Below are 21,693 nucleotides of genomic sequence, written 5' to 3'. Positions count from 1 at the left end.
TACAAAGGAATATGTTGTTTTTAATTTTAACAAATTCAAAGGTGAATCATATCAGCAGCATTGTTGTAAATTGTATTGTAGTGCAGTTCTTTTTCATAAAAATACCATACAAATGGTCAATCAACAGTCATCAGCAAAAAACAAAACCCAGAAAACTCAGAAAACAATTAACCAGGAAAAAGATAAAGAAAGAGGTAATGCTGATGCCAAAACAAGTAAAATACTATTGGAACATACAAAAGTCATCCTTATATTTTATACATTTATACAGCATATAAAAGGTATAGCTGATTATGCCACTGTCTCTCTTATCCCAATTTCTATTTTCTTTGGAAGCAGTTCTTTCCTTTCATCAACACTTCCTAAGGAGTTTCGACAGTTTTGCCCATCCATATATAATTTTGCATACACTGGATTGGAGTAATTTGTTGGCTGAAGGAGAGAAAAAAGAGATAAATACAACTTTATTATCAGTTTTGAACACATTAGTTATTTTCTAGGATATTTGTCTTTTAATGTTAACAACATTTATAGGAAATACATTTAATTTGCTAAATAGTAATTATATAAATGTAATTTAAATTCTGTTGACAGGCTTTAGTTGACTTCTGCATGGTGTCAGATTAAAACATAATTGTACGTTTTTCAGGTAACTTGGGAATCTAAGTGGAGCTTTGACATGATAGTAAAAGCCCAAGGATATCTTTGTGATAACAATATTCACTGAGACTTATTTAAAAGTGTAAAACATTAGACCAAATCATCTCATTTCCAGTCAATGTGTTTGTCCCCTTATTGCCATAGCAGCAGCAGGAAATATGTGTTTACAGAAAGTCATCTAATTGCTTGAGGCTTATAATTTTCCACTATGAAGTCAAAAATAGGAAACAAAGAAAATAACAGTAAAGTATATTGGTGGAATAGACTTTAAAATAAAGACAATATTTTTGCTTCAGACAACCTATATGTATTTATCACAGGAAGTATTTTGGATTCTTTCAAGGAATTGTGAAGTCCACAGTCTTCTTAATTTTCATAGATAGAGCGCTGTGAAGTGGAATTGAGACATGCAGAAGTGATCTCTTTCAGTTGAAAAACATGCAATGTTCATGATTTTATGAGTTGAAACTTAACCCAAGAATTCATTGCCTAGTCTTTGTTTAGTTTTGTTTCGTCTTCCCAAAAGCAGAACACTAAATCTTAGTTACGAACAAGAAATATATAATCTCTGAGTCATGCGAATGAGACAAACATGATAAAGAATGAGAATGGACAACAGCTGATGGGAGAGAGGTACAAGGGAGAACATATGTATCCCTAGGAATCTTGATACCCCTATTTTATCCCTCTTTCATCCACCATGCACCATGTAACTGTAGACTGAGTACCTTCCTCTAAAAACTTGTTACTCAATTAAAAAAAAATGTTTAAGAAGGGTTTCATTAGACCATTTTTAATTTCTCAATATGACACCACACTTTGTAATATATTTTTATTTAATTGGATATCAAACTTGTATCCACTCAAGAAAACATCTTAATAGGAGGCAAATCAAATCAAACATGAATTTCAGTTTAAATTATTTAAATTTCTGACTAGAGATTTCTAAGAATAGCCAATACTCATTTTTATTGTTAAAGTGCTGTGACATTTTCAAAATCAGCAGAAGAGGTATTTCTACTTAATAGCTTGTCTAAAATGATAACATGTCTTATATATGATCTTGCATAGGCAAGACATAAAACATAAGTCCTGATTTTAATGCTGTTTTGAAACCTCTTGTTAATTAAAACTCAATTAAAGACAGCCCTTATCTAAGTCTAGCCATCATCTTTCATTGTGAGGGGTTCTGTGATGGAATGGATATGGAATAATGAACTTTCTTCTCTCACCCCAGCAGTAAGTGGTCCTTTCAAATCAGTGTTTAGGTAGATGGGCGGCGCTGTGTGTGGAAGCTTGAAAGCGCTGGACCCTCCCCCTATGTACCTGGCCTGTATGTAAACAGAGAATTTTAGTTTCTGATCTAATATCATGGAATGATTTTCATTAACATAAACTCATATTAAGTCATAAAAATAGTAGAAAAAAATCATTAGCCCTGGGGCATGAACAGTGCATGCAGAGTAACTTTAATAGATTAAGAAAAAACAATATTGGATCTGTGCTTCACAAGTAGACATTTCTATTATGTGCAGCTTACTGATAGACATGCCATGCATCTAGAGACCTCCATTCATTTCTATTTATTTAACTTCATCCTTCCCAAATAAATTGTATCTTTGCTAACAGCTCTGTGAAAAAAACCACAAGCATCCCTCACTTAAAGTTTTGTCTCTTTGAAGAGTTTTGACAGTAGCCCATTCTTAAGACTTAAATCTCTGACTGCTTCTATTTGAAGATTCATCACCACTGTATATTTAAAAAAATTAAAAAATTAAAAATTTGGTATTTAAAAAAAATCTGTTTTGGAAATCTGACTTTCCAGATGGATTACTATTTATACTAGTTCACTGAGTCTTCATGCAAAAATACTGACTTTAGAGTTTTCTGGGTCTAAGGGCGGAATTAGCCAATCTGGTACACTCATATTCAGGATAGAGTATTCATTAGTGGCCCAAAATGGGGAAAAGTACTGGATGAAAAGTTGAAGAGCATACAAATATTAATGAATATACATACTCTAAAGTACGTTAAAGGTGAATTGAAAAAAAATTAACTATCAACTCTTAACATTGAATAATCACAAAGTTTGGAGAAGGGCAAGGGTCTCAGAGAAAGATTTTAAGTATAAAATTAGGTCAATATTGCCTCTTTATTTTCCTCTATAAAGATCTCATTTTTATAAAAATATTGAAAATAAGTAAGATTTGAGATGAATTAGTAAATACTAATTTCACTTTTTTTTGTAATTTTCAAACTATTCTCTAATTGCCTCCATAGGCAAATCTTTTTATTAACTTTATTTACTATTTCAGTTATTTTGATTAGAAGGTATGATTGAAATATAAATTTTATCCATTTTGAAAATAATGAAAATGACTGTTCTATAAAATCGTCTTTATGTGTTACACAATTTTTATGGGATCACGTCATGACTCTACCAAACCACTGTGACACAGCAAATACTCTATGAAAAACATTTGATCATTAAGGTTGCTTTGGTGTGGCCTTCTGCTTTCCAAAACTGTTTATACCTAATAGGACTAGCTGTGTTTTTTGCAGTTACTTCTTAGGCAACAACTCATATTTACGTTTCAAAAATCAGAAGCTAATTAGACTCAGCCATTTAAGTCGCATTAAGGTAATTTTGGTCAATCAGTCAGCAAATTGGTAAATAAATATTTACTGTAAATAAATATTTACTGAGTGTTATGTGCAAAGTACATTAAAAGTATATTTGAGGGGCACTGAAGCATAGTTTTTATCTTCCTAGAGTAAATGTGGAAAAATTTTTAAATGGAGTACTGAAAAGCTATTTTCTTTATCCAAAATTTACCTAATTCTATCACCAGAAATAAAAATTATGGGGAAAATGAGAACTCTCCTTCTTATGAAAACTACATAAAGTAGGTCCTTATCAGTTAATATTATACTTAAACTGTACTTTTTTCCTAAGAAAAATTCAAAGAATATGAGAATTCTATTATTTAAGATGTCTTTCTTCTTCATAGAAAAAGTATCAAATTCTAATGTGCATAAAGTATATAGACTTTTAATTTTAAGTAGAAAACACTGACACTTAGGTTTCCAGGATTTATTTCACGATTTAAAATGTAGGAGTTAGTTAATGAATTAATAATTAATGTAAATTTATTTCTAATTAGGAAAAAAATCACTACAATAGCCTCTGATAGTGTAAAAATTTATACATGCAATAATAATTGATTCCTTTTCAGAGAAACAAATGTTTGACCATCATTTTCAGGCTTAGAGAGTGTGGCCATAGATTCAGAACTAGCTTGAGTGAATGGGACGGTAATTCAACATCTTTGGGAACAGCTCTTGCTATGAGTGCAAAACCATTTGGACATAGATTGTTCAATTTGATTATTTACAATATAAAGGTACCTTTTGGACAAAGCACTTGTAAAATATCAGAAAATAAATAAGTATCCAATAAATGAATGAATAAGCTAAGGAAAATCATTCTATAATAAGCAAAATGATGCTCTTAATTCATAATAAAATATTCTATAATTATCATGCAAAATATGAAGATAATACAGCATAGTGAATCTTAGCAAGTTTACTTTATCTGGAGAATTGCATCATTTATCTATTTCTCTTAAAAAGTGCTAATAGCATACAATAACAGAAACTTTACCCAAAAAAGGCATATTTTTAGACTATGTGTATCACAACATTACCCAAATTAATAGGAGGGCTATTCTAGTGGGTAGAAAAAATATTTTTGAAAAGTAATTTGATTACAAGCAAATTCAAGGACACAGCTTAGTTGAATCAATGAAGCACTACTGGAAATAAAATACTTATTGTGACAATGAAGTACTGCACTCTTCTTATTATTAAAAAATAAATCAGACAGTATTTTTCTACTACGCTGTATATACAGATGTGCTAGCATCTCAACATATTTGAATAAGACATTATTTTAAGTAAATTATACTTATATAAATGAAATGAATGAATAAATACATATTTTCCAAAACATGTTATCTTAACTTCATGCTTCAGGTGAATGCAGTCCTTAATTTTATTTTTTCTTTAAAAGAGACTATAACATTCAATGCATCCTAAAGTTCTTTACTATAACTTCAGATAAAAGAAATGCTGATAAAATTAAGGACTGTATTACAGATAAGCAACTCAAGAATGTTAATGCTTACTGTCTGTCCACCGTCTTAAAACATATTACCTTTGTTGCATCTACCATAAACCCAGGATCTAAAAGACCTCCATCGTTGTGATCATGATCCACCTCATACATGTTATAAGATGGATTGCCAATTTCTACATTGATTCCTCCATTGATAATAGGCTGTCTTCTAATAGTTTTTGTCCTAGAATATGTGAACATTAATGTAAGTTGTCTCAGTATTACGATCATGATACATAAAACTATCATATTTGTAGGTTTACTGTCTTATTTTAATATAAATCACAGAAAGTTAATAAATAAAGTGCAGTTAAAACAAATGATATTTTCAAGTCATGGGAGGACAAAAAATGTCTAAATGTGATTAAGTTTTTTCCCAAAAGTAGACTTAACAATAAAAAATGCACTTGGAACATATTCCTCCTAAATAGCTAATACATTAGTTGAAATTGAATATTCACTAGTTAATAATTAAAAAAAATTTAATGTTTACTTATTTTTGAGAGAGAGAGACAGAACACGAGTGGGGGAGGGGCAGAGAGCGAGAGAGACACAGAATCAGAAGCAGACTCCAGGCTCTGAGCTGTCAGCACAGAACCCAGTGCAGGGCTCAAACTCAGGAGTTGTGAGATCAAGACCTGAGCTGAAGTTGGATGTTCAACCAACTGAGCCATCCAGGGGCCCTCTTAATAATTTTTTAAATTAAATTTTACCCTTTATTTCTGAAAACCATGACTAACAAATAGTGATAAAGAATCTTTGAAATAGATTGTTTCAATACCCAGGTCATCCTTGGTTCTGGATAATAACTCTATAGACAACCTACTGCTTCCAGATTTTTATAATTGCCTATTCAAATAATGGAAAAATTATACTTCCAGGAATATATAAAATAAATAAATACAGAATTTGTGAATTTAATGCACAATTTGTGATATACAACACATATTCAGTATCATTGTATTGACATTACTAATCCTACACATTAAGATAATAGGATACACTTCAGAGACTCTTGGTGTTTCATGGAAAAACTACCACAAATGTAAAATTCTACTGAAATTTTAATTAATATGTCCCCTTGTTAGTTTTGTTAGAATATATAAATGGAGCCATTCCATCAACATAACAAGGGAGAAGAGCTGTCTGAATTTTACTCACTTTAAAATGAAATAGAGGGATAAAATGGTTTGAAAACAAGATTTTGCAGTTGGAATAACTAATGTTTTTAAGAATTAAAAGGAAAACATTCCTACATTTCTGTAACTGTGTGTGTAATTTATTTACTGACTGTCTAAATGATTGAATCTTACCTTCTTTTTCTTTTACAAAGCACTAAACCAATTACTAAGGTTGTTATCAAAGTCACCAGGAGGACAAGAGGCACAATGATGGCAATGCTTCCTATTAAAAAAAAAAAAAATGAATAGGAGAACACATAAATAAAGTGAATTAAAGATTTATATAACTCAACACCTTATTACACTAAATCATTTGACCACTGATGTAATGAAAGTAAAGCTCAGGCCAAACATCTATATTCCTAGTTCATAACTATGTTAGTGAAAAATCACTCTTGTATTAAATACTGATTTGCTGGAAATGTTTCTTTAGATATCTTTCATTTATGTGTTGCTGTTAAATACCTTGAGGTTTAGAAATACTGTTATCTTTGTCAGGCAGAGTCTGATTCTCACTATACACATTTACTTGCAATGATAGAAGTAAATACATGCTGGTAACTTCTTGTAAATCAGTGGTGACTGAACACAAATTTATACAATTCCACTGGCCATAATCCCACCTTTACTGTTGTTCCTTTAGCTATAAATACTATCTCTCAATGAGTACATGTGCCTAGTGTATCTAGGCATCTGATGGCAGCCTAGTCAAATGGAAGGTCATCAGCATTGGATTCAGATGGACATAGGCTTAAATATCAGTTTCACAACATAGATTGAGACCTTGGATAGGTTATTTAAAACTTGAGGCTCATGCTCCTCACCAATAAAACAGACAAGAAGACCTACTACACAGGCCTGTTAGCTTGATTCAACAAAATGCGGGGCGGGGGGGGGGGGGGGGAGGAAGAGCAAAAGGGATTGTTTTCTTAGGTTCTAGCCCCAGAATAGTTTCAGCAAAGTAGATCTGAGAAGTTGGTTTTGTTATAAATGTCCATTTTCACCTTTTTTTCCCCATGTATTTTAAAAAATGATCTTAGGTTCTATCACCTATCTTCAAAATGGAATAAAATATCTATGGAATAGATCTTCAAGAGTGGTCAGAGCAACTGGGTCTTAGGTTTTATGCATCTGAACATAGGGGAGAAACAAAATTGAGAACCTCTGCCCTCCTTTTCTAGCTTGGCAACAATAGCAACCTTTTTCTCCCACCCCCCTCCCACCAAGAGAGGGAGGAGACAATACCCCTTTGCTGATAACATGATCCATAGGAAGACACACCTATGGTTATGTAACTTATGCAGGAAGAAACTTGAATGTGAGGTTTGCTTAATAACAGGAGTATGAAGTTGCTCTATCAAGCACCTAATGTTAACTTTTCCAACAAATATCTTGAGACAAAGGCTTTGTCTATTTAGAATAGCATCTGGTTGATTCAGTAGAGTCATGTGGAAACTAAAACAAATGAAACCCCAAACTAATTGAAATTTAATGCGGGGATCTCGAATGGCTCAAGAATGAAACATTAGGAATTATTAAATATATTAATCTCCCTCTGCACATACATGTGCATGTAAAATACTGTGGCAGAAATGAATGGTAATGTTTAGCACAATAAGCAGCTGCTTAGGGACAATAAAACAGTAAGATCAGTTTTGATAACTCTAGACAGAAGATATTTATGTGAAAAATAGTCCATCCTGGAGATCGCTTACCAAGATACCAGAAAGTCTTTATTAAGGAAATCTCATGTGTAACATAATCCAATTTGGAACTTTAAACATCATTTGTTTAAAATAACCAAATAACTACATCTTCCATGCAAGAAAAAAAATATGACTTGCCTTATGTAGTCTGTTCCTAAAGTGTAAAATTCATTTTATTATTTCATATTCTTACCAAACTATACTACTTAGTGAGTTTGGTATTATATTACCATCTTGGTTTTGGGAAAGTGAACTTTATATGAATGTGTAATTTATTAGTAATTAATGAAAGTAGAGAATCTGGCACCTTGGATAGTAATTAACATTTATTCACAAGTTTTAAATACCAGTGAACAGCTTGGTCTCTTCATAAACTCTGACTTCAACTGACTGATCATGACTTTATAAATATCCTTACTTCATTATCCTTATTTTTTGTTTTTTGCTAAAATATCTGGTAAATTGGTAGATGTTAAATACTTACCAATCCTGGTTTTAAGGTACATAAAGTTACTTCCCCTCACTGCAATTGCATATTATTATAAAATGTATTTGTTGTATATAGTTTAATTCCCATATAAGGTAGATATGCTGTTATATATACATGCTAAAAAACTTACCAACCTTTTTCTTTTTCTTTCTCCCATCACAGATGGCAGTTCCAGTTGCTTACATTGCAGCACTCTGTTTAAGAGTCTAGACTTCTAAAGTTTATACAACCAATTAAGGTAACTGCAATAATGCTTAGTGTAGCCAATAACTAATTCAGGGTGGCAGTTGGGCAAGTTTTAAAAATTTGGTTTCATAAAATTTTATATTGAAGGGAATCATTGTCAACAACATATACTTTTAGAATTATAAGACAGGTATTTATCAAAGTAATTTTTTTCCAAAGTAGAATATATAGAAGTAAATATATTGTAACATATATCAATCAAGGTCTTTTGCAGATGATTTTTTTAGCAGTAAGTTATTGGTGGATTGTTCTAAACTGATTTTTTTTTAAAAAGCACATTCTGTACTTATTAAAGATGGAGATGATATCTCAACATCTCAATAACCTTCTCACATAGAACAAACCTTCCTTTGCAACACTGTTCTGAAGCCTCTTTAGGTAACACCTCCCCATTAGAAAGGACTATATTATCAAATTGTTCTATTGAAGAGACCTTCTCCTGGGGAGAGTAAGGATAGCACAGCACTTGAGAGAATAGACTCCGGAGCCAGGCTATCTTTGTCTAAACCTCAGATTAGCAACATATCCTTTGGCAAATTAGTTATCTTTGTCTCAGTTCACACATCCATAAAATGAGTGTCATCATTAATATTACGTCATAGTAATGTAAATAGGATTGACCATCATACAGGAAGTATGACACACATGTTTATTAAATAATTAAAAATATGTGTTGCCACTCTGCTTGAGTTGGGGAAGGTGGTGAGTTCATTTTGGGACATGTTGAGTTTGAGATTCCCATGGAATACAGATGATACAGACATTGCCATGGATATAGACATGGATATTGCAATTGTGCAGTGGGATCTATGTCTCGAACTCAGGAGACAAACCAGGATTGAGAACAGAAATGTAGGGGTAGTCAACATAGAGTTGGTAAGTGAGGTTGAGGAATTATGAATCACCGTGGAGGGTGTGTATAGTGGGAAGTGGAGAATGAGTTATCCAGAAGAAATAGAGAAAGAGTATCTCACAAAGAAGACAGAATTGCTTCAAGAGAGGTAAGAAGGGACCCAGAATAATTCAGTGTCCTGGAAGTCAGAGGAAAAGGACCTTTTGTTTATTGGTAGAAAGGTATAAATATTAAACATATCATTACAGTTGACCTCTTTTGACTTGTTGCTATATATTCTGCTTTTAAATGGATGTTTACACATATCCTTAAATGTGAAAGTGGATATGTTTTTGTGAGTAGGAGATTTTCTCTTTGGCACTGGGATAAACTAATATTAACAGTCATAAAGAAAATATCTTCCCTTTGTATCACTGTCCCTCTTGTCCCCTTGATGCCAGCACACTGGTCTTTCAATCCCTTGGACATCTTTAACTCTTTCCTGTTCCAGGGTTTTTGTACCTCCTGCCCTTGTGTTTGAAATAGCCTCTTAGCCTCTTCTCTTTTTAATCCTTCAAATCTCAGTTTACATACCATCACCTCAGAGAAATCACTCCTGACCTCAGTTCTCCTCTGCCATTCTCTATTTTTGCTTCACTTTTGCTTCCTTCACAGGACCGACAAAAACTTACACTTATTTTATAAATCTGCATGCTCACTTGTTTGCTTCCTTGTTTTATTGCTGTTTACCTTTCTAGAACCTCAGTTTCACAGAAAAGGCAGTCTGTCTCACTCACTGACTTGTAGCTGGGATCTAATTCAGTACTTGACACTTAGTTGAGGCTTGATAAATATGCCTTGGGAGAATTAGGACAAAGGCATTATTTTGTTGCATTTTTCAGTTATCTCTCTAAATTTACAAAGTTTTGGGTCCTTGGTATAACATAATTTTTTTTTTCTCTTTTGAAACAGGATGGTATAGAAGAGATAAGGGCAAGATAGGAAAAAAGGAAACACAGACCCCTAACAGAGATCACTTCTCTGTTGTCACTGTATTAAAATACAGCATCTGAATATTACTGCCTCACAAATGCTGAGTATATTTTTATCCTCCTTAATTTTAGCAAATATGAACAGCATAATTCAAACATTGAGCATTCACTCCCTTAAAACCTTAGGTAAAATTGAAATAGAAGTATACAAGGAATATTTTATCATGTTTAATTTTAAACTCTTCAAAATAACTTCAGAAGAGTCAGACTAGCTTTTTTAAGTGGAACCTCAGCAGAATATTCTAGGATAATAGATCTGTTTAATTCCACAGGCTGATTTTTAGAATCTTTAAACAGCAACAGCCAGAAAACATCAGTATGACTACTCCAAGATGATTAAGAAATCTGTGCATCAATTGGAAAGGTAAATCTCCTTGTCAGTTGACAGTCATCAGGCCAACAGAAGCCGCATATTCTTTATTATTCCAAGGTCTGATAGTTAAGGAATGCTTCACTCTTAGTGGAAATGCAGATCTGAAAACACACTGCTAAAGTATCTGTCTTTTCCTATTGGGTGGATGACTTCTCTCCAAGTTTGGGGAACATTTGACAACCATTCAAAACCACAGGGCTTTAACAGAGAATAAAAATAATCCTCTTACCTGAGGTGGGATCAGTTTACTTTTTTTCCTTCTTCCAGAGTTATTGAGGCAAGTTTCGCTAAGCATAAATGTCTGATGATAAGTACCTTTTAATAGTGTCATTATGTGGTCAACTTTGCTCAAATTTAGGAAAATTTGACATTTACAGAGCTAATAGCCCTTTCAATGTGCATTGATACTTCTATTAAATTTAACGACTTTAAATCAGTGATGGAAGGAAGAACGTTACAATCTTTGGAAAAAGGGCTACAAATACTTGCAACTACTTCTTTTTGATAGTCCCTTCTCAGAACTGTTGCATGCAATGAAAGGCATCGGCCTTATAAGGGAGCTTTATGGCCATGCAAATAATTGGAGATAGCACCCTCCAATAAAAACATCTGGCATTCCCTCCTCCAATCCACCTTCCAAACACCAAGCTTTCCCTTGTGGATGGAACTTATGCCAAATTAAAAAAATTCAATTGACATACTACTCTGTATCCTTCTTTCTTTTCAGAGAGTTTATCAATAAAGTTGTTTTTGACTCTGTTAAAGGCTATGTATCTCATTTATCTAACTGAGAAATCACCATAAACAAAAGGTTAAAATAACTTGTCTTCAAAATTCTCAACTTATAAATTCAGTGTGTTCTATAGGTTAGTAACTCGAAATGTACTTTTCACTAAAAAACAATGCTATTAATGATTGCTGAGTTTTGTAACTGGTTTACAAAATCATATATAAATTAGTATGGCTCCAGAACTATTATTTGTAATATGGGTATAAGCCCTACATCCTGGGAAGAGAGAAAAGGAAGTATTTCTTTCCCTCTCCTTTTTCAATATCAAATTAGGCAAGGTATATTCGTGTCCTCTACTAACTTTTATGAACCAGTTTATCAAATTCAACTACAGTAATGTCCCCATAGTTTTCTTAATGCCCTGCCCTTCCTTCTCTTCCCTTCTCCTTCTTTCTCTTCCTTTTCTTTTCCCTTTCCCTCCTTTCCTTTCCCTAAGGAGAACACACAAATTCCAGGGTAAACCCCCAGTAATACTATATGACCAATGATTACTCATCTCTGCAAATTCAAATATTCATGTCTAGGCTATTTATTCTAGACCTATTTGACATTTTTCAAAGATGCTCATGTCTATTTGACCAAATTAATTTCTAAATGGTGGAAATTTGGACAGTTTTGCTTAGAGAATTTCAAGCAGTGATAGAGAAACTATCTGGGGGCAGTTGGAACAAACAAGTAGATCAGCAAACACTAGGATCCTACATCTAGGATATAAAAATTGCATACTTTTGCCTCTGATAGTTCCTTGCCTTTTTTTACAAACTCCATAGTATGTTTTTTGTTTTCAAGAAAGTTTTTTCAGGGGTACCTGGGTGGCTCAGTCAGTTAAGTGTCTGACTTGGGCCTGGGTCACGATCTCATGGTTTGTGGATTCAAGCCCCGCGTCGGGCTCTGTGCTGACAGCTCAGAGCATGGAGGATGCTTTGGATTCTGTGTCTCCCTCTCTCTCTGCCCCTCCCCTCCTCATGCTTTGTCTCTCTCTATCTCTGAAGAATAAAGAAACGTTGAAAAAAATTAAAAAAAAAATGAAGTTTTTTTTTCACCAGCAGTGACGGACTAGAGACAAAAATGCTGAAGTAAGCATTTGTCAATCAGGGATATAATTTTTCTTCTTCAAGAATATATTTACCCACTTGATAGATATTACATATTTCAAAAGTGCTTCACTCATAATAAAATTAGTGACAATATGTGTAAATTGGGAAACTTTCATTTTGAAAATTTTCATAAAATTGTTTAAAGTTGTTAAAAATACATGCGTAGACACACAAATGATGATGTAGATGGACTTTCATATCAGTGACCTGCCCTAAGACTATAACTGCACAAAAAAGGATTTGAAAAATGTTAAACTACATTTTAATACACTTCAAAACCAATACTTTAAAGATAAGCAATAAATCAACCCATGATCCTTAAGATTTTCTTGTTAATATACTTTTCTTTAAGACTCACCAGTCAAGTATGCTCTCCAAAAACATACTGAAATGCATTTCAAGAAAATATACTTTGCTCTAATTAAAACATGGAATTGCTTTTTTTTCTGGAGCATTCTCATATCCACTGTGATATTTGAAGCCTTAGTACACTGACGTTTCCCATTTCCCAAGAAAAACTTATGCTAGGTTTGCAGATGTGCATTCTGAAACCTGCCAAAGTTTGAACTCTTTCTACCTGAAAGAACACGTAAATGCTGGATCTTGTCATCATGTGAGCTCAGTGCTCTATCCTTCCCAAAACACCTGGATTGCAATATATCTCCTGAAAAATTCCTTGAAGGAGAAATTCCAAGACTCAAGTCCCCAGTAATGGCATAAGAGAATGATTTCTGTATCACGTAGAACATTCATCATGTTAAGCTGAGGAACTTACTTGTGTTAATATTATCAGACTTGCTGCTCTTTGGGGCTGGTCTCTCACATTGTGTGCCTGACCAGTTGGTGGAGCATCTAGAAAAATAAAAAAAATAAAAAAAGAAGAAGAAGAAAATTTGGTTCATAACAAAACTCACAAGTCTGCTAATGTACTAACTTCCAACAAAATGAACTAGAGGAGCCAGCCATCACAGATTCGTAAATACTAGGTCGAGATTTCTGCTAATGTCCTGTGTATTGCCAATATGCTGAGGGTAACTTCAACTGTACTTCACTTGTTGAAATACTTTAAAAATTTTAGGTTTATAGTCATTTTTCTTTATGTCAAATCATCAATTTAGCATATTTTATAGAAAAACTGAAATCTTAAGAATTGGGAATTCATTTAAAAAGTACTGAAAATTATAAGTAACCACCATAAAAACTGAGTTTGCCCTTCAAGCAAATCCATCTTTATTAAGTTTCTGGGATTTTTTTTTTTTTTCTGCCTCGCTCTATGTCCAAAGTGTAACTAAACACAAAATAGTAAATGGTCATCTGTCTCAGTTCAAGCTACATAATTTTTACTTTTCTAATCATGGATAGGGAAATAACAGTGTTTTCCCATTTAAAATCAGACTCCTATTAGTACGGAAACAAGAGAATGTGCCCAGGATTTTCGTGGGAGAAGTTGTCTTCCCATTTCCCCTTAGAGGTACCATGACTCTGTGATAAGAGTACAGCAGAGGATGAAAATAATACATCTGATTAAAATCCTTTACTTAAACATAAACCACAGCCATATAATTAGCTGGTTGCATCAAAATAAATGCTGGAATGGATTTAGCTATGTTTAAATAATGCCTATTGGCTAACACAAGATGCCTCTGTGCATCTGTCAGAGGAAATCCACAGAGAAACCATTTAATTGGCTTCAGTTCTTACCTAAAATGACTGTCAAATACTACCATATTAAGAATAGTTGCACACAATAAAAGAACAGCTTCCAGAACCATTCCAAGTAGATCTTTCTGGGCATGGTGGCCAGACTAAATAACTGCAATTTCAAGGTTTCTGCCAATTCTGTCATAGCCAATTCAGATAGCTGAAGCTGTTTTTGGAACTAGGCTTCAATGATGCCATGTGAATTATCTGGGATATTCATTAAGAAAGTATTGGCTCTCCTAAAACATGGGTAAAATCTCATAAAATCATTACTAAAAAATTCAAATTGTGAAAAAAATTTGTTTCATTAAAACATCAATGCCAGCATAATTGACAATAATGTTACAACTCAAGAATATAGTTATTTGATTAATGATATTGTAAAAGTATGAGTATGGAGTATGGTTTAAATGAAAAATAATATATTAGTATTAGGTTGTCATTCATGCATCATCTTACCTTTTTGTTTACATTCTTTATAAAAAGCTTACATACATATTTCCTGTACACATTTACTATATACCATAATGCAATAAATCATTAAAATAGATAAATAAGGTTTAGGGCCAGGTCAATGACTGTCTACATTCCTGAATTGAGGTAATGGAATGAGCACCTTTTCACATAATTATAATAAAGTGAACAATGAATAAAGCTGTTGATTTTTAAAAATCATTTATTTTCCCCTTCAGTTGTGGTTTTGCAGATGAATGACCTAGAAAATTGTTCCAATTCTTTACAGTTTTTAATTCTTGACACAACCCACAGATAATTTGGAATAAGGTGTTTAGAATGAATTTGTAAACACATCAGAATGAATTCTCATCACTGCAAAAAAAAAATTTTTTTAATGTAACTTTACGTTTGTCAAATCTTCCTGAGGATGCTTCATACTCCAATGGGGGGGCGGTGGGGAGAAAACCAATACCAATTGCTTAATAATTTCAATATATAGCTGATGTATAAAAGGTTATTTTTGCCCAATTACATTGAATTACAAATTTAAGTATAAAAATTTGCTCTTTACATTACCTCTTTTGGTAACCAAGCTGAACCAAAAGAAAACAAACCTAAATCAGGGCTGATGTTAAATAAGAGGAATGACCTGAGATATATTTTGTTATGTTACGATATATATCTTTGTTATGATAAGAACCTCTGGGCTCATCATTACAATGAGATGCTTGGAAGTAAAAAAAAATATAACTAAAATCATTCCAATTATTTAACATAAAAAGGATTGCTCAGGAATGGAAGGATTAAATACTAATTGACCAGATTGTGTTCTGATATGAATGTCATGTATTTCAAGTACTTTAGGAAGTTATGAAAAATATCCCTTTAGAACTCCAAAAGAGTAAAGAGAGATTTTTAAACAAGATAAATATAGTGTGATTCTTAATTCTAAACTGAAATCATTTAGGTAGGACAGGTGGTATTTGTTAACAGTATTGATTAATTACCTATTTTATCCATAGCTTGGAATCTGGTAATTATTATGGATAAAAGAAATCACCTGCTCATGGTAATAAAGCTTTTCTGTTTTAAACTATGGAAGCACGATTAAATTCCTAATCTTCAGGGAATATTTTACTTATTACATACTGGAAATAACTCTCAGAGACTGTGCTGGAGAAATAATTAATTTTAACTGTTATACATCTTAATCAGCTGATGATCACCTTGCAATTTTCCCTATACTCCTTATAAAAAAATGTTTTATGGCCAAAGATAAAATATGTTCTACTGTTCTACATTTGTTCCCATTTCAAAAAATAATCTCTTTTGAGATATTACATAGAAATCATTACTCTTGTTGCCTACATTACACAATGACTACTTAAGGCATTTGCTGCTCCACGAGTTCTTCTTCCAGTGGTTGATTTAAGACCAAGTATTTTTACCATCTTTACAGAAATTCATAAATCTTCATACTATGAGCAGACTACAATGATCAAAGCCATTAATGGCAGAGCATTTAGGAATCGGAATGTCTGAGGATCATCAAAATTTCCTGTCCAATTCCTCACTGAATCATTTGCATTATCATGCTGACTATATTATCTTTGGCATCTCTTTTTCATTTTTCCTCAAGCAAAATCCACAGTCCATGCCCTGGTCATCTTTAATCTATACTGTTGCAATCCACTGCTCCCTGCTAATCATTCTCAGACAATTGTATTCAAGTTAGTCCTTCATGGCCCTCCCTATATTATCTATATCTATATCTATATCTATATCTATATCGATATATATCTATATAGATATAGATATAGATATAGATGTAGATAGATGTAGATTATAATCTATAGATTATATGTAGATATCTATATCTATATATATTTCTTACCAGCACAAACTCCTGTATATTGTATATCATTCCTTTACACTTATTCTATAATTGTTTCCTACTATCCTTAACCTTAGGACAATAAAAATTAGCTTCCTTTTCTTGTGTTTGTCACCATGGTGGTCTGAATTATTTAACTATTTAAACACTTTGGTGTATTAAAAAAAAATTAATGCTTATTTATTTTTGAGACAGAGACAGATCATGAGTGGGGGAGGCGTAGAGAGAGAGAGGGAGACACAGAATCCAAAGCAGCCTTCAGGCTCTAAGCTGTTAGCACAGAGCCTGACACAGGGCTCGAACTCACAAGCTGTAAGATCATGACATGAGCTGAAGATGGATGCTTAACTGACTGAGTCATCCAGGCACCCTGACACTTCAGCAAATTTTAACTAGTATTGTTGGGACATGGATATAGAGAAGAAGGTAGAGAGAGATTTATTTAAACTATCATTTATCCTTCTTTCTTCACATCATATAAAGATATTACTCCTAGAGGTTTTTAATCTTTTTATTTTTTTTCATTGTGATAAGTGTACTCTTCGATCCCAATCCCCTATTTCCTCTATCCCCTTACCTACCTCCCCTGTGGTAATCATCAGTTTGTTCTCTATAGTTAAGGGCCTGTTTCTTGGTTTGTCTCTTTCTCTCCTTTTTTCCTTTGCTCATCTGTTTTGTTTCTTAAATTTCCCATATGAATGAGATGATACTATATTTGTCTTTCTCTGATCCCCTTCTCTTAGCATTATACTCTGTATTTCTATTTTGTTGCAAATGGCAAGATTTCATTCTTTTTTATGGCTCCTAACAATTTCTTGAAGTCAATAGCTGCCTGGTAAAGCATTATAGATTTCACTTTGTTTTTGACTTCTTCTCTTCTCTCTAAGGCTATTGACATTAAAAAGAAAGATAATTAACTGCTGCATTGTTTTCGTAATCTTATTCTTCCACTTTCATTATACCTATATGTATACAATAGACTTAATTACAACATATTTTATATTTCATTTATTTTATATATGTATATATATATGTGTGTGTGTGTGTGTGTATATATATATATATGTTTACACACCCACATATATATTTATACACACACACACAGTGGAGTATTACTCAGCAATCAAAAAGAATAAAATCTTGCCATTTGCAACTACATGGATGGAACTAGAGAGTATTATGCTAAGCGAAAACAGAGAAAGAAAAATATCATATGACTTCACTCATATGAGGACTTTAAGACAGAACAGATGAACACAAGGGAAGGGAAGCAAAAATAATATAAAAACAGGGAGGGGGACAAAACATAAGAGACTCTTAAATATGGAGAACAAACAGAGAGTTACTGGAGGGGTTGTGGAAGGGGGATGGGCTGAATGAAAGGGGCATTAAGGAATCTACTCCTGAAATCATTGTTGCACTATATGGATGTAATTTGGATTAAATTAAAAAAATAAATTTAAGAAAAAAATAATTCTTTGAAATTATTGTATAGTTACAATATACTCTTTCAATTATAATATTCTGAGGCACAATGAAATAGCTTTGTGTAAAAGGAATGGTATAGCAGATATTAAAGTGAAGAGTGAACATTTTTGGAATATCATAAGTTTGGCATATATAAGGGTATAAAAATAATCTTTAAAAAGGAACAGTTTTTACATTTAAGCATAGATATAAGACATATAATTAAACTGTCCAAAATAGTGCTGGCTCTGAAGAAGCAGAGTGACCGAGAATTGAGAATATCAGATAAAAAATACTGAAGGTGTATTAAAATCTGAGATATTGCCTTTTACTGTGTAACAATGATCAACTTACATGGTCTACGAATGTCATTTTGGAGAAACGTCTCGAGTCACCTGCTTTGGGAGAACTTCAAAATAAAATAATGAGATTAATAACTACTCCCTCTTTTCATCAAACTTAAAGGTCATGGGACTCTTCGGACCAAAGTAAAATTCAAAGGTGAACCTTAAAGCAATTTGGAATTGAATTTCTCCATATATATACGTATATATATATATGAGGCTGCCCTTATTAACCATGATGATTGAGACACTCAAGAAAAAAAAAAATCTCACAGGGGGAAACAATGACACAAGGGATTAAGGAAGCCTTACAAAACTTGTGCCATGCATGTTTTGAATGCATATTTTGGTGCTCCAAAAACCTCAATAAAAATAAAAAATATTATTACATTTTGTTAACCAGACTTATTTTGTAGTATTGCCATATATATTATGTAAAGAAATTACAAAAAAAAAATAATGTTTGTTTATTTTTGACACAGAGAGACACAGCATGAGTGGGGAAGGGGCAGAGAGAGAGAGGGAGACATAGAATCTGAAACAGGCTCCAAGCTGTCAGCACAGAGCCCGACGCAGGGCTTGAACTCACCGACAGTGAGATCATGACCTGAGCTGAAGTCAGACGCTCAACGGACTAAGCCACCCAGGCACCCCTATGTAAAGAAATTTTTAAAAATTAAGCCATTTGCCAAATATTTTTTTACAAGTAATTTTGCAAATTTTACTCATGGTGTTGGCAACAGGACATTTGCATGGTGTTCCTAACTTTGAAAATCTCTATGTAGCTCCCAGTACCTTGTGTACTCCTCTCCTCACAGATAGTAATACTGAAAAATGTTATATATTTAGATGTTTAGTTATGTATTCACTTGTTAATTTTCCTGTAAAACACCTTTTAATCTGTTATTGTTTCACAACCTTCTGAGCTAAAGTTCTTTTCATATATACCTAATGATTCTTTTTTGTAACATGCCTCAAAAATTCCCTGCCCTAACTTTGAGGTGAAATTTTGCCTAAAAAGTCCAATTAGCATTTGCTGAACTTTGTGCCAGATCTTAGGATAAGTATATTCGTATCAAAAATACTCTTATTCACTTCTATAATAGCCTAGTTCAAATTATGCACTGTGTGAAATGAGGAAGTACATGCTCAAATAATTTGCCAGAAAAGCATAGCTAATAACTGGTAGAAATAAAATGTGGTGTTATGATTTCATCATTGTTTTCTATGACAATGCCATGATCCTTCTAAGTCAATGCAGGAATAGGAAGAAATGTTTTTCTTTACTCCCTCATGCCCAGGAGAGTACCAGCTCCTTAATAAGAAAGTCAAACTATTATCTGCACAAAAGGAAATTGTGCATTATTTTACTAGTAGAATTGTAGGAATTACCACACTGGTTCACACTTGTGGTCAGTAATGTTTAACATTCTGTCTCTAGCAGTGACAATGAGGCACATGTTGTTAAAGAGTATTTATATCCTTCTTGATATCAACTTCACAATTTTATGTTGGTTCCAAAATATTGTAGATGTGCCGAATATATCTTTCAATATCCATAATTTATAAATTCATCTATATTAATACTGAATACAATTTTAACTTCCTAAGCTATTCACTATATTTCACTTATGTGGTATTTTTTACATACAGCTTTGTACTACAATTTCCATTTATGTAGTCCTATTAATTTAACTGTTACTTCCTACATGGCAACATCTAGGTCTCACCCTGTTTTGTTTTCTTCAGAAGGCTTAAGAAACATAGCTTAAATTTATGTTCTTTTTACAAGTATACTTGATTCAACTCTAGAATAATGTATAGTTTTAAAATATTCCATTAAATCATTGTGTTACCTAGTACTGATAAAATTAGTAAGACAAAACTAATTTTATTTCAATACTAAGAGAATTTGGTCAGAAAGAGTTTTTTTTTTTTTAAGTTAATTTTATTTGTTTTGAGAGAGATAGAGAAAGAGCATAAGAGGGGTAAGGGCAGAGAAAGAAGGAGAGAAAGAATCCCTACCAGGCTCTGCCCGGTCAGCACAGAGCCCATTGCGGGGCTCTGTCTCAAGAAATGTGAGATCAAGAAATGACCTAAGAGGAAATCAAGAGTTGGACACTTAAGTGAGCCACTCAGGTGCACCAGGAAGGAGTTCTTGATTTCTGAGAAGTATTAATATAAAAACATAAATAAATAGAAAATGAGATATTCAATATACTCTGACCAACAATTATTTTAGGAAAAGTTTTAAAAATGAAAAAGAAATTGAAGAAATGGGCATGAAAAAAAAAAACCAGAATGGATTAAAGTGATTTATTTTAAGGAGGGTTATAAAAGAAAAGATCAAATCTAGTTTGCCAAGAAATTATCCAGAAAGGGAAGTCGTTTAAGATTGGGTGGTTTAAGTTAGAAATGTTTAAACATAAAATTATGTGCAGGCCACTTGAGCAAAAATGGCCACCAAAGTGTGAAATGATGACAGAATAAACATTAAAAAAAATCTTTGGTAATGGAAATTTTTTTATCATCTAGATAGTTTCCAGAAAATTTTATATAAAGCAAATCTAAAAAGTATGAGGTGTTTTTAAGAGTGTGTGGACAATTTCCACTTCACTGAATACACCAAATGAAAGGGAAAAAAAAATAATCATAAAATTAGTACTAAGTAATATGGTGGATGTAACTGAAGTCATAAAAACATTAGAAACAGTGGTTATAATGCTATAGCCAAAGGTAGGAGACAAAACAGGATACACGCTGTAATGTAGAAAGCTCTCTCTATACATTGCCAAGACAAAAGTCTAGTCCCACAACCATCTTAAAAACATACTAAACTGTGTGTATGTAGGGGGGGTGGAATTCTCTATGCTTACTGCTATGTGCATAAAGTAACTAGTTTGCCACCTGAATATTTTATGATCTAGTGCAAAATAAGGGTAAACAATAAAGAATTTTTCTATTAAAAAAAAAAAAACTCATTAAGGCCCTTCCCAATTCTTAGAGATTCTGTGGTACGGGGTGGTGAAATCTGAAACAAATTATTATGAGGATGTCTGATATATCCAAATGCACTTATTAAGTATTGTTAAAGGTACGTTAATCCCATGCAAATTTGGGTCAATGGTAGGGAGATCAGCAAGTGTTATCACAAGGTTTTGAGTGTGTGAATGTCTGTAAGACCAATATAACTTTAATTCTCTAAAAGATATATTTAATTTCTATTG

At 32.8% G+C, this 21,693-nt stretch overlaps 1 protein-coding gene and 1 long non-coding RNA gene across 2 annotated transcripts in view; one reads left to right on the top strand and one right to left on the bottom strand.

Annotated features, from left to right (window-relative positions):
• Nucleotides 1–291: 291 nt before the first annotated feature.
• Nucleotides 292–21,693, bottom strand: part of LRP1B (LDL receptor related protein 1B) — a 1,876,868-nt gene continuing 1,855,466 nt past the window's right edge. The window contains exons 88-92 of the mRNA XM_049615676.1: nucleotides 13,380–13,456; nucleotides 6,151–6,241; nucleotides 4,877–5,021; nucleotides 1,893–1,991; nucleotides 292–432 (exon numbers count right to left, since the gene is read on the bottom strand). Coding sequence (XP_049471633.1) covers nucleotides 292–432; nucleotides 1,893–1,991; nucleotides 4,877–5,021; nucleotides 6,151–6,241; nucleotides 13,380–13,456 — 553 coding nt within the window. The remainder of the gene's footprint in view (nucleotides 433–1,892; nucleotides 1,992–4,876; nucleotides 5,022–6,150; nucleotides 6,242–13,379; nucleotides 13,457–21,693) is intronic.
• Nucleotides 8,374–11,413, top strand: LOC125911649 (uncharacterized). Its single transcript, XR_007454398.1, has 2 exons — nucleotides 8,374–8,452; nucleotides 10,617–11,413. It is a non-coding gene; the product is annotated as an uncharacterized LOC125911649 (long non-coding RNA).

This window comes from Panthera uncia (assembly GCF_023721935.1).
Source record: "Panthera uncia isolate 11264 chromosome C1 unlocalized genomic scaffold, Puncia_PCG_1.0 HiC_scaffold_3, whole genome shotgun sequence".
Classification (NCBI taxonomy): Eukaryota; Metazoa; Chordata; class Mammalia; order Carnivora; family Felidae; genus Panthera; species Panthera uncia.
The sequence above is the reverse complement of the archived record's forward strand: the minus strand, read 5'-3'. Positions and strand labels throughout refer to the sequence as shown.